The 12,463-nt window shown below is 53.3% G+C and overlaps 1 protein-coding gene across 2 annotated transcripts; it reads left to right on the top strand.

Annotated features, from left to right (window-relative positions):
• The first annotated feature begins 521 nt into the window (after window positions 1-521).
• On the top strand, window positions 522-12,068 carry ZNF319 (zinc finger protein 319). Of its 2 annotated transcripts, none has more exons than XM_063141091.1 (2): window positions 522-608; window positions 9,908-12,068. In XM_063141091.1, exon 2 carries the CDS (start codon window positions 10,136-10,138, stop codon window positions 11,885-11,887), a length of 1,752 nt encoding a protein of 583 aa, XP_062997161.1. In that variant the 5' UTR covers window positions 522-608; window positions 9,908-10,135; the 3' UTR covers window positions 11,888-12,068. The 2 variants fall into 2 exon arrangements, with proteins under 2 accessions (XP_062997161.1, XP_062997163.1); XM_063141093.1 differs by lacking the exon at window positions 522-608 and adding an exon at window positions 3,702-4,051.
• The last annotated feature ends 395 nt before the right edge of the window (window positions 12,069-12,463 follow it).

The following is a 12,463-nucleotide window of genomic DNA, read 5'->3' as shown; positions in this document are numbered from 1 at the left end:
TGGCTTTCACAGAATTTCCTGTCCTGTGATGTTATTAAGTAATTACAATATTTCCGCCTAATATTCTCTAATTTAGGGGGCAGGAATGGACTTCCGGATAGTATAAATACCCCCCCTGGTATTTTCCAACGAGGTGAGTGGTCTTGTTTCTAAATCAGTCGAAAATACTTTCCCCAATCTGGCGCCCGGCAGATGTGTTGGACTGCAACTCCCATCATTCCTAGCCAGTATGACCTACGCTGACTGGGAATGATGGGAGTTGCAGTCCGACACATCCGCCGGGTACCAAGTTGCGGAATGCTAACAAGAGACGCTCCAGCGGGGAAGAAACCGGGCCGGCTCCTCGTCGCGCAGGCCCCGCCCCGTCGCAGTCCCCTCCGGCGGCCGACTAGCAGTTCTCCGTGCGGTCCGGCAGAGGGCGGCCCCGATCCCACGATCCCTGCCCCCCCTCCCCCCCGACCGGACGCCGCCGCCCCTTCCTCGAGGCGTCTCCTCCCCTCTCAGGCTGCTTGGAATCGCCTCTCCTCGCCGCTGGCCCCGGGACTGCGCGCTACGCGAGGCCGAGGATCGGACGGGGCGATCAGGCCGCGAGACCTTCGGGCCTCCAGGTAGGAGAGGAGGAGGCAGGGAAAGCAGCGCAAGCGCCCGGCCGCCCAGGCCCAGGCCAGCCCCGGCCCTTGGCGCATGGCTCCCCGCGAGCGGCGGGGTCGGGCTGGCGGCAGCCGGGCAAGGCCGCGCGGGGCCCTGCTGCGTCGCTCCCGCTGCTCCCGGCCGGACTTCCCGGCTCAGCGGCTGAGGCAGCTCAGCCCAGCGCCGGGCGCGGCGGCGGCGGCCCGGGGACATGAGCAGGCGCCCCTCCCCGGCCCCTCCGGGCGCCCTTCGTCGCTCGCCCTCCTGCGGCCTCCGCGCGCAGAGAGGCCGCGGGGCTCGCGGGGCCAGGGCCTCGCAGCGGGAAGGGGCCTGAGGCGCGGCCCCCTCTGAATTTGCCTCCTGGCCCAGCCATGCCCACCCGCTTCCCTCCGGCAGTGTGGAACTGCAACGCCCATCATCCTCAGCCAGGACGGAAGGTGCAGCCCAGCACATCTGGGGGGGGGGGCGCCAGGTTGGAGAAGGTTCTTCTAACGGGCTCTATAGTCCGCACCATCCCTGCGTCCCAGGCTGGCTGGCTGCACCTGGAGAGCCCTGGCTTGCTCACCTCTTGTGGCCCATTCTTGGACTGGCAGCAGCATCCCAGAGTTTTGGATGGGGGGGGGGGTTCCTTGCCTCCTGGGAGCCTTCTTACCTGGAGATGCTGCCAAGTGATTGCACCTGGGGGTTCTGGGAGAAAAGCAGGTGCTCTGCTGCTGAGCTGGGGCTCTGGCCAGGTGAGATGTCTGGAGCTTTATGCACGAGGGCCCATCTGGAGGGAGGGGCTCAAGTGTGTAATCAGGCCAAATTGTCATGTTCCTGAGCAGGTAGATGGGGAAGATGGGCTTGTAAGAGGATGCCCAGCATGATGCCTTGGCTGCCTACCGTCACAGGGCTGCGCTGGGAGGTTTGGCCAGGGGGCGGCCTCTGAGACCTGGGCCTCTTGTGTGCTATGGTAGCTGACCTTTTAGCAAATCGGGGAACAGGTGTGCCACCTCTGTATGGGCTTCTCTGTACCCACTGAGCTCTGTGAGACTTGCTCCCTGGTAAACATGGCATAGGACAGGACAGGCTCCCCCAACCTGGTGCCCTCTAGATGTCTTGGACATCAACTGCCATTTGACCCAGCCCGCCAGGAGTGCTGGGAATTATGGTCCAAAACATCTGATGGGCACCCAGTTGGGGAAGGCTTCTAGGATCTAGGGATTAAACATTCTTAACTTGAAGGCTGATCCCCAGGCGGCCCGGCCCCAAGGAAGCCTGCAAGAAGCCTCCTTTCCTGGGAGCGTGGCTGTGGAACCTGCAGCTTTTCCTAGCTTCGGTTGTTTCTCTCCATTGGGCTGCCTTGCTCCCATTCTTTCTCCTTCTCCGTCTGGCACTGGGCCTTTGCCAGCATCCTGACCAGCGGGATCTGGAGCTGATCCGCTGCGAGCAGAATACAAGCGAGCTCATCTGGACGAGCATCTGGCCCCACATCGACACCTCCCATGTGCTCACCCCCTCCTGGCTGCTTGGCATGATGAGATGGGAGCGCTCCACCACCTCCAGGGAGTTTGGTCATGTGTGTGCTTAAAGCAGGCTTCCCTAACCTGTCACCATCCATATGGGCGGGACTGCAACTCCCATTATTCCCAGCCTGCAACGCCATGCCAACTGGGAATGATGCCATCTGGAGGGCAGCAGTTTGGGGAAGGCTGGTGTGAGGACTTCTTTCTGTTTTGCACCAAAGGTGGAGGAGCCACATACATTTGAACTTTATATATAGATATGCAGGTGTGCAGTACCGCATGAGGCTTGAGTGTAGTTAGCTTGCAGCGCAGGGTTTACAGGAACTGATTCTCTATTCCTTCAGCTACTGCTGTATTAAAAATGAACCCCGCGTTTAATAATCTGCATTAGCAGAACAAAAGGGTTTAGTTTTGTGCTCCTTTTTCCATTTGAAAATCGGTTTTGTTCTTTCCTGCTGTTTGACTGCCCCCCCCTTCATATGCTATTTTTAAATGTTTATTTTCTTTGTTCAAGGGACTTGAAAGAACAAAACAATTATCATGAACACAGTGAAGAATGGGCTGTCCTCTTTGTTCTGGTCAAGATAGGCAGAGGCCAAAGTTGGCTCAAGGGACAGCCGCTGGACCCATCCCCTGTCAAGTGAACTTGGATCTTGTGGAAAGGCTTAGTTTTGGCTCAGCTGGGGAGCAGTTTCCCACAACTTTCTTCCTCCTCAGGCCAACGTGGATTGATTTAAATCAAAGCCATTTAAATCACTGATTTAAATCAAGTTTGAGACAGATAGTTCTGCACATATTTCTTAAACAATGTTGGAAATATTATCACTAAAATGTATTAATTTATAACTCAATCCAGCATTTTACAACGTCAAGGAGGGCATATTCCCAGATAGGGTCTCTCTTATGTCCAGAAGCTGTGACAGTTTTTCAGTTGTAAAAGTATGGGGGAACATAGGACCCCGAAACTGTGTTTTTCCTCCCCCCCTTTTTAAACAAACAAACAAACAAACACCTCTTTTCCCCAGTTCACTTTAATATTCCTCTCTGTCTTGGCCGTCCTTTTCTGTCCCAACTAACTCCTCTGCCTTGCTTGAACCAGCTCCACCAGCACATGAGCACGGAAAAACAACAATCCTATCTAGCCTGTGTCTGCTGCCTCCTACTGAGTCAGAGTCTTGGTCCGTTTAGCCCAGTATTGTCAACACTGACTGGCAGCAGTGGCTCGCCAGGGTTTCAGGTGGGAGTTTTTCCCGCCCTACCTGGAAATACCAGGGATTGAATCTAAGATCTTTTGTCACCAAACTATGGCAAAGCCAAGAATTTTTAAAAAGCAAGAGCTGGACAGAGTCTTTTTATGACAGGAAAATCTGAAATGAAAGTGTAGGTATAGCATGTTTGTAATTAGATTTAATTGTTTCTATGTTATTTTTTGAATGAGAGAGTTTAGTATCTTATTCAGTTTTTTAAAAAAATCCAATTTAAAAATTAAAAAAACCAATTTAATTATTTTAAAAACTGATTTTTTATTTGTTTTTTCATCTTTTTTTTTTTGCATCCCCTCTACCTCAGACAGTAAGCAATGGTTTGTGCTGAGAGGCAGAGCTATAGAAATCCCACTTAGCCTCAGTCTCATGGATGTACAGTTTTTTTGAGGGTATAAATTCCCTTGATCGAACACATTTCAATAAAACAAGAGAAGTTAGTAGAATGGAGATCCTGTGGTGAAGGAAGAGGAAATCGCCCTGGGAGAGCCTGGGAAGTGCACTGTTGTGCCTTTAAAATACGGTGAAGAAATCTGATTAGATATTTTTTTGTCTCTTGGTCATAATAGCAGGCAGAACATTGGGAATGTTATGAGGACCAAAAAATGGTCCCTGAAGTCCAGCAAGAGGCCGACAAGGATGGCACTAAAGAAGGTTCTCTATCATTGCTTCTCTCTAAATTTTGAATCTGTGTGGTGGTGCGGAATGTATCGATAGTATAGTTGAGTAATCTGCGTTTGTTTTTTCAGAGGTGCCGTTGAGACTAAATGCAATACAGTTATCTGGGGGACAGGCTTCAAACCAAGCCAATGAATACATTATTAAAAACCTGTCCAATAGCTGAGGCATCTTTGTTCCATATTTTCTGTCCTAACGTGCTTATTACGGCTGTCACTGGGCTCAAAGATCAGCATCTGTCATTGGCTGTACAACAGGGGGAGGAGCCTCTTGGGCCTTTTCAGGGCTCTCTCGCCACCCCAAAAGGCCATCAGAAGAGTTACCAGTTGGGCACTACTCCCATTGCCTCCTGCAAACCCCACCCCCACCCCGATTGCTGGCCTTTCCTGAAGAGCAGCCTTTTGGACCACACTGCTGAAAGGTGCTCTGACTCTCTTCCAGCAGCACGCCCACCCTTCTCCCATCCGCCCTTCTTGCTCCAGTAGAAAGATTTCCTGATAGAAGGAACAGGTTTGCTTGTATTCCTATCTCCCTTTCCACTGACAGTTATGGTGTTGTGCTAGTAGCTAGTGGATCTCAACCTGAGCAGTCAGAGATTCAGGAGATGAGAACTATCTTCCTAGGTGTTACAGTATCTATATTTATTTTTGATATTTCTAAGATGAATAAGAACATAATGAATGAAATCAGTAATTGTGTGTGGCCCCCAATCACTTTTTCCTGTGGGTCAGTGACCCAAGACTGAGCAACCATTCCCTGCTCCTGGTCTGTAGTGTGTTCTGCTGCTTCTGGAGTTCTCCAGCCTTGTCCCAGGCACATGGAAGAGGAGAGTGATGAGGCACTGTCCTGACATTGTAGGCGCTGGGTGGAGCAGGCAGGAAATGGGTTACCACTGTTATGTAGGAGGTGGGGCTGAATATGTAAATCACTTTACGGTCTGCTGGAAGGGGAGTAACCCCTCAGTCTTGGCTCTGCCTTCCCCTGAGGAGCAGGGAGTTCGGGAGCCCCGGAGTTAAACTCTGGGGCCACCTATTCTGTTTTCTAGGATCTTTTTTAAAATTGAGTTCCTTCTTTCTCTTCATTTCCAAGCCCGGGGAAGCAGGCATATTAGCACTTACTTTCTGGCGTGGGAGCAGCAAGGAGGCTCTCTTGGTTCCCCCTTCTCAAGGCTGGTTTCTCTTTTGGATGTTGTTTCTGCCACTGAGACTATGAGGATTAGGGAAGAAGGAACTTCGTTTAGCCCAGCCCTTCCCAACCTGGTGCTGCCGTTCCCATCGTTGCTGGCCAGCATGAATGGTGGGAGTGGCAGTCCAGCACATCTGGAGGGGACCACGTTGGGGAAGGCAGGTTGAGCCAGTACCAGATAGCCATGGTGGTATCCAGCTTAGGGAGTGTCACCGCAAGGCCCAGCTAGGAATACAGGGAGCTGCCTTTCAGTAGCTGCTGTGCTACCTGTCTTAGAGAGCTCCACTGCTTCACCCTTCCCAGTTTTACCAGTAGTGCACCAGTACTGTGCTGGTGTATATATTGACAAGGCTTCATTAAAGCTGACATGTCCCTTAGCAGCGAGGATGTGGTAAGCCCGCATGTGGCCTTAGGGGAGGGGTGTTTGCCCCCAGCCAGACTTATTCAAATGGCTTAATTAGGCAGTCATTAAAGTTACTGCATTTTCCCTGGCTACGCAACTGGGACAGAACTGTCTCATAAAAACAGGAGGAGAAAGGCTCAGTCTTCATCTAGGTATTTCTCCTCCTCCCATCCATGTCCTGGTCTTCTTTGAGAGTGTGGATGCAGACATGCCAGATCTAGACACCATTACTCCAACGGCGACCAGAGTAGAGCCCACTCCCGTCGCCAGCCTGTGCTGCCCTCACCAAAGCCTGCAACTGGGTCAGTCACGCAGTCAATTGGTTAACCCAAGCACGAGGATCCTTAGTCAACATGTTGGCTGATCTGGGGTCCGTATTGGATCCAGGGTTGGGTCCAAGTCCTCTCAGACAGAGAGGAAGAGCAGTTCTCCCATGGGGATAGTTCAGCTCCATCTCCCTGTGATGCTTTAGCCTAGAAGCGTACTGAGCAGGGGGTTGGACTCAATGGCCTTGTAGGCCCCTTCCAACTCTGCTATTCTATGATTCTATGTTGTTCTTTATCAAGTAAAGAAGAGCTTGCACCTTGATGTCCCTGCCCCTGAGGAACATAAGGCACTGGAAACATCAGAGGGCTATCCAAGGAAGCCTAAGGCTGATCACATTTTCCACAAAAAGTTATATGGTTTGTCAGCTAAGGTCATGGAGTCCCCAAAGGTCTTCGGTGGTGGCCCTGACCTCTAAGGCAGTGGTGCTCAGAGGGGGAAGGGGATCTCTCTCTGGTCCCTGGAATCAGAAGAGCAACATGGCTGGCTCATCACCTTCACGGATTGCCTTCAGTGCTCACTCAGAGTAATGGCCTCTGGAGAAGCAACATATGGTGCAGGCAGTGGGATATTGACCTACAATCCAAGGTTAGCTTCTTTTCCATGGGGGTAAACCATTGGGAGAATTGTCAATCCCATTTTAGTTGAAACCAAGGAAGAGAAATACATCTCCTGGTACCAAAGAAGGATGACAGCATGCAGAAGAGATGGGATTTGCAGTCCTTTGAGGCCAGAAGGTTCTGTGCTTCGTTGTAGATCAACAGACAGTTCAGGGGAAGCTGGACAAGCCATTAGTGCTCTGTGTCCGCCTCTCACAAGTTCAACCGTGGAGGAAAGCAACAGGGGACGTCCACCTCAGCCTGACACCACAGCTGCTACAGTAGGGGTCAGATCCCATCTCTTCATTTATGTCTTGGATCATTCCGTTCCCAAAAAAGCAGTTGCTGGACACTGTCCATCACAGCTATGCACATTTTGACTGTAGAGTCTTCTTCAGTGACACATTTAAAGATTAGGTAGACTTCTTCAGAAAATATCCCAAATACACAAGTATCTGCTTTTCAGAGCGCAATCCCATATAATGGAAAAAATGGTCAGTGCTCCTCTGGTTAGACAGCTAGGTCTAGGTAGAAATATTTCGAATAGAAAATCCCAAACATCAGTTATATATCACAATGGTATCCATCCGCCTGTAAATATATGTATCCACTGCCTTTTCTACTATCACTGTCCATAGGTTCCCTTCATGGGACTTAACTCTAGTCTTGAGCACACTTATTGGTCCTTCATGCAAACCTTTTGTGGTCCATTCCCCTCAAGATACATACCTGTAAAGTGACTTTCCCTGTGGCGTTGACTTCAGCCAGGATGGTAGGATAACAGAGCACTTTTAGTTCAGGAAGAACTTTGTTATTTTTTTTTCCAGAGAGGATGGTGCCTCGGCCTGACAAGTTCTGGTCCTAAGTCTTTTTCCAGAGGAAAGCAGTGGCATAGACTGGATGTCTGTCAAGTACTATAAATTCACATCAGGTACATGATGGACACATTGTGTCTTTCAAGATGGACAGTCCGGTGGAAAGTCTCAAGGGGCACTATCAGTTGATGAGTCAGGGAATGCATTGACCTGTTACCCCCACCCCTCTGAGTTCCACCCCGTTCCTGCTGGCATTACAGCACAGTTTGGTGTCTTGCTATGGCTGTGTCAGGCTCAGTACTGGAGCCAGCGCTAGGGCAAATCACATAGGAAGCCAGCAGACCGGCAAAAGGTCAGGCATGGTAGTATCAGTCTGCCAAGTGGGTAGTTCAAAGCAGGAGAAGTCAGTAAGGAGGCAAAGGCCAAGAATTCCAGTCAAGGAGAGTTCCAAGTGAGGGGTCTAAGATGTGGCTAAGGTCAAAATACAGGTGAGAAGTCCAGCACAAACACAGTCCAAAGGACAGAGCCTAGCAGGTGTCCAAAGGTCAGTCACAAAGCCTGGTCAGAGAAGCAAGGGTTCAACTCACTGGCACTGATAGAAAAACATCCCCACAAAGACTGGAACTGAAGGCTTATGTAGCCTGAGTTCCCAGAGCCCCACCCAGGGCTCAGCTGCAGTTCAGCACGAGCTCACTCTCAAAGCTCCTACTTGTGAGGAGGGCCTTGCTCACAAGGAGACCTTTACCCTCGAGGAGTTTTTCTCCATGGCCATTCCCCTGGCCATGGCTTTAGCCTGCAGCTCTGGGAGCTGGGCGTTCTTGGGGGCGGTGTGGCTGCTCAGCATCCCCTTTTGATTCAGGAGCGGAGCCTTCCACCTTTCGATGGGGAAAATCTGAAGCCCTCCACCCCGCGTGCCCAGGAGCTTCTTGATTAGCCCCAGATCCTGAAGCAGTTTGTTCCCAGGAATATAGGAGGCTCAAATTGTCCTCTGAAAAGGATTCCTCCAAGTGGGCAGGACATTTTTGTGACATGAGCAGCTGTACATATGAATGTCCTCCCGGAGTGCGTCTGCAGGGCAACAGCCCCTTGGGTGACTTCTTCCGCTTTTATTCACTACCACAAAATAGGGGGGCCTCTGCAGAAGGTTTCTTTGGGAAAGGGGTTCTGTGGCATGTATTGCAAAGCACCGGTGGACCCACCTGGACAGGGACACGGCTTTTGCAATTCCTCGCTGACCAAGAACAGAATGTTGGACTGACTTACCTGGAGTGGAGCAGGCCGTCCCATCCAGACTGTTATGGGCTGTCAGTTCTGTGAGGGGGGGGCGGTTTGGGGAGCAAGTGGCCTCTCTGCATAACCCCACCAGCTAGGAAGAGGCTTTGTGGGCATTCTTCTTTGTGACTCTCTGTTCCCGATAGTCATGTTTGGCTTCTACTGATTTGTTTAAATGGTTGGTAGTTTAAGTCAAGTCCCCAGGCTGAGGAAAGCACACAGTCATTTACATATTGAGCCCAGCCTTCTGCAGGAGAGGGACGGAACGCCTTTCCTGCCTACTCTGCTTCTCGCTGACCAGACACACCGACTTTACATCCTCTACCAGGACTGACGTTGATTAAGAAAAGCAAGTATGAGAAGTGAAACAATATGACTGTTCTTAGACATTCTCTCGGGTTTTAATATTATTATTATTATTATTATTATTATTATTATTATTATTATTATTTGGATGAAACGGGGAATCCAGGCTGTACAGACTTACACAAAGGGCCCATTTTGCATGTCGCTCCTTCAGTCTCTTCTATCATTCCATCAATGTCGCTTGCAGTGAGCATTTCCGCCATTGTGACGGAAGTCCAGCAGCAGTGCAGTCAAGCAGTCTTCTCCTTGAAGATAAAATGTTAGTGCTCACTTCCAGGCTTCCTCTGACTTAACATGATGATAACCATCTCACAAAAAAAGCACCCAAAGACAGAGGTAGCAGGTCCTCAGGTCTTCAAGAAATCTCTGTAAACCATTCCAGTCGTTCGTTTGGGGGTTTGGGGTTCTGAATCGGCTGTGTTCTGTTGCTGACGTTAACAGTGTCTGACAATATTTCTCCAGTGACAGTGCCTTTGAGATGCAGCTTTCTAGTTTAGTTATGTATTTTTCAGGCCTGCATGACAAGAGTAATGAGGTGGGACATTGTAGTCCTGCTGAGCAGTGAACGATAGCTATATATTTCAGTATAAGACACTGTGGGAGAGGAGGATCTTTAAATATGGAGAAAGATTTGTCTCCAGCTGGAAAATGGCTTCTACAAGATCCAATCAGTGGTTCTTTTGCTCAGCATAAACTCTTTTTTCAGCCAACCAAGCCTTGCACTTACTTGATCTGTTCTGTCCCTCTTCTTTGGAAAGGCGATGACCACCTGCAGCCATGCCCTGATCACAATTTGAGCAAGCTGCTGAATTGAGATCAACAGCTGTCTGGACTGTGGACCTAACGCGAATGTTCTCCTTCCTTACAGGTTGCCTCCTTGGTGAAGCTGAAGGGCCTGCCGCATCCTAAAGGGTGACCTGCTTGCTGGGGCCTGGCCTCGTCTGAATCGCTCTGTGGAATCCCTGGGCTTGGTGCTACGAGCGTCTTGCCTGCGGGCTCAGCAACGACTGCTGGGAATTCAGATCTCCTGAATCGCTTTGTTTCGGTTGAGAAGCTGAAGCCCTTATTGTGGAAACCCCGGTTCCTTTTCCCCAGCATGTCAGAAAGCTGGCAGCAGCAGCCCCCGCAGCAGCCCCCCCACCATGCTGGGGCAGCCGCCCTCCCAGAGCACCCCATTCCATCGAGCGCCGTGGCTGAGAATCCCTTGGGCTGCGCGGTCTATGGCATCCTCCTCCAGCCGGAGCCCAGCGGCTTGCAGCACCACCCGCCCATCCCTACCGGCGGGGGAGGAGAGCCCACTCCCAAGTGCGGGGTGTGTGGGCACGATTTGGCACACCTCTCCAACCCCCAGGAGCACCAGTGCCTGCCGGGAGGCCACGACCGCTCCTTCCAGTGCTCCCAGTGCCTGAAGATTTTCCACCAGGCCACCGACCTCCTGGAGCACCAGTGCCTGCAGGTGGAGCAGAAGCCTTTTGTCTGCGGCGTCTGCAAGATGGGCTTCTCCCTGCTCACGTCGCTGGCTCAGCACCACAACGTCCACAACGGCAGCGCAGCGGTCAAGTGCTCCATCTGTGAAAAGACGTACAAGGCGGCGGCGGCAGCAGCGGCAGTAGCGGGGCCCGAGGAGCCTGCCCCCTCGCAGCAGCCCCCGGGGGCGCTCAGCCGGACGCCCGTGGAGAAGCCCTACAGCTGCTCCATCTGCCAGAAGCCCTTCAAGCACCTCTCGGAGCTGTCGCGGCACGAGCGGGTGCACACTGGGGAGAAGCCCTACAAGTGCAGCCTCTGCGACAAGAGCTTCAGCCAGTCCTCGCACCTGGTCCACCACAAGCGCACCCACAGCGCCGAGCGGCCCTACAAGTGCTCCGTGTGCGAGAAGGCCTTCAAGCACCGCTCCCACCTGGTGCGCCACATGTACGCCCACTCGGGCGAGGCGCACCTCTTCCGCTGCAACGTCTGTGAGCTGCACTTCAAGGAGTCGGCGGAGCTGCTGCAGCACCCCTGCACGCCCAGCGGCGAGCGGCCCTTCCGCTGCGGCGCTTGCCACAAGGCCTTCCGGCGGCCCTCGGACCTCCGGCAGCACGAGCGCACGCACAGCACCGAGCGCCCCTTCCAGTGCGACCTCTGCCAGATGAGCTTCAAGCAGCAGTACGCGCTCATGCGCCACCGCCGCACCCACAAGGCGCCAGGCGCCCCGCCGCCGGCCGAGCCAGAGCCGCCGGCGCCCCCCTTCAAGTGCTCCTTGTGCGAGAAGGGCTTCGTGCAGCCGGCCCACCTGCTCTACCACCAGCACGTCCACGGCATCGAGAACCTCTTCAAGTGCAACGCCTGCCAGAAGGGCTTCAGCCAGTCGTCGGAGCTGCTACGCCACCGCTGTGTCCAGAGCGCCGAGCGGCCCTTCAAGTGCGCGGCCTGCAGCAAGGCCTACAAGCGGGCCTCCGCCCTGCAGAAGCACCAGCTGGCCTCGCACTGCGCCGAGAAGCCCCTCCGGTGCACCCTCTGTGAGCGGCGCTTCTTCTCGTCCTCCGAGTTCGTGCAGCACCGCTGCGATCCGGCCCGCGAGCGGCCCCTCAAGTGCCCCGACTGCCAGAAGCGCTTCAAGTACGCCTCGGACTTGCAGCGCCACCGGCGGGTGCACACCGGGGAGAAGCCCTACAAGTGCCCCTCGTGCGAGAAGGCTTTCAAGCAGCGCGAGCACCTCAACAAGCACCACGGCGTCCACACGCGGGAGCAGCACTACAAGTGCATGTGGTGCGGGGAGCGCTTCCTGGACCTGGGCCTGCTGCAGGAGCACAGCGCGCAGCACACCGCTGCCGAGAGCACGTACCCCGGGGCGCCCTGCCTGCCCTGAACCAAGGCTGCTCTCCAGCCTGCCCCCGTCCCTCGTGCCGTTTCAGCGCTGCTGGGCTTTGGCTAGGACAGGCTGCGAGCCTCGCCGCTGCCTTCCTCCTTCACACTCGGCTCTGTGAATGGCAGAGAGGGAAAGGCGGCAGGAGCAAAGGAGGCCCCCGTGCGCTGGGCTCGGCAGTTGGCAGGCTTCGTAGGGCAAGTGTGACTCGGGGCCCTGCAGTGACCCAGGCCGGCTCTGTGTTCCAGACGCAATGACCATTTCTGGCATCAGATCCAAGTGAATGTTCCTTAAGCCTCCCAATCGAATCCAGATCCCCTTCTGCCACGAATCCCAAGTGTCTGCAGAGGGAAGCATGGTGTTGCCAGGGGGCGGAGGGGGGTGTCCTGGCTGCTTGCAGATGGTGGTGTTTGACTGCTAAGGTGAAAGAGGCTAGACAGGCTGCTGCAAAGGGTGGACTTGGTGGACTGTGCTCCTCTTAAGACGCTGCCTCCCCAGGGAAGAATCACTTGCCTGTGCACACACAAGGCATTTTCCAGTGGTGCATCTGTGGGAGATGGTCCCAGGAGTCATGCCTCA

This window comes from Elgaria multicarinata, chromosome 14, assembly GCF_023053635.1.
Source record: "Elgaria multicarinata webbii isolate HBS135686 ecotype San Diego chromosome 14, rElgMul1.1.pri, whole genome shotgun sequence".
NCBI classification, from domain to species: Eukaryota; Metazoa; Chordata; class Lepidosauria; order Squamata; family Anguidae; genus Elgaria; species Elgaria multicarinata.
Note: the sequence above shows the minus strand (reverse complement) of the source record. Positions and strands in the feature narration are given on the sequence as shown.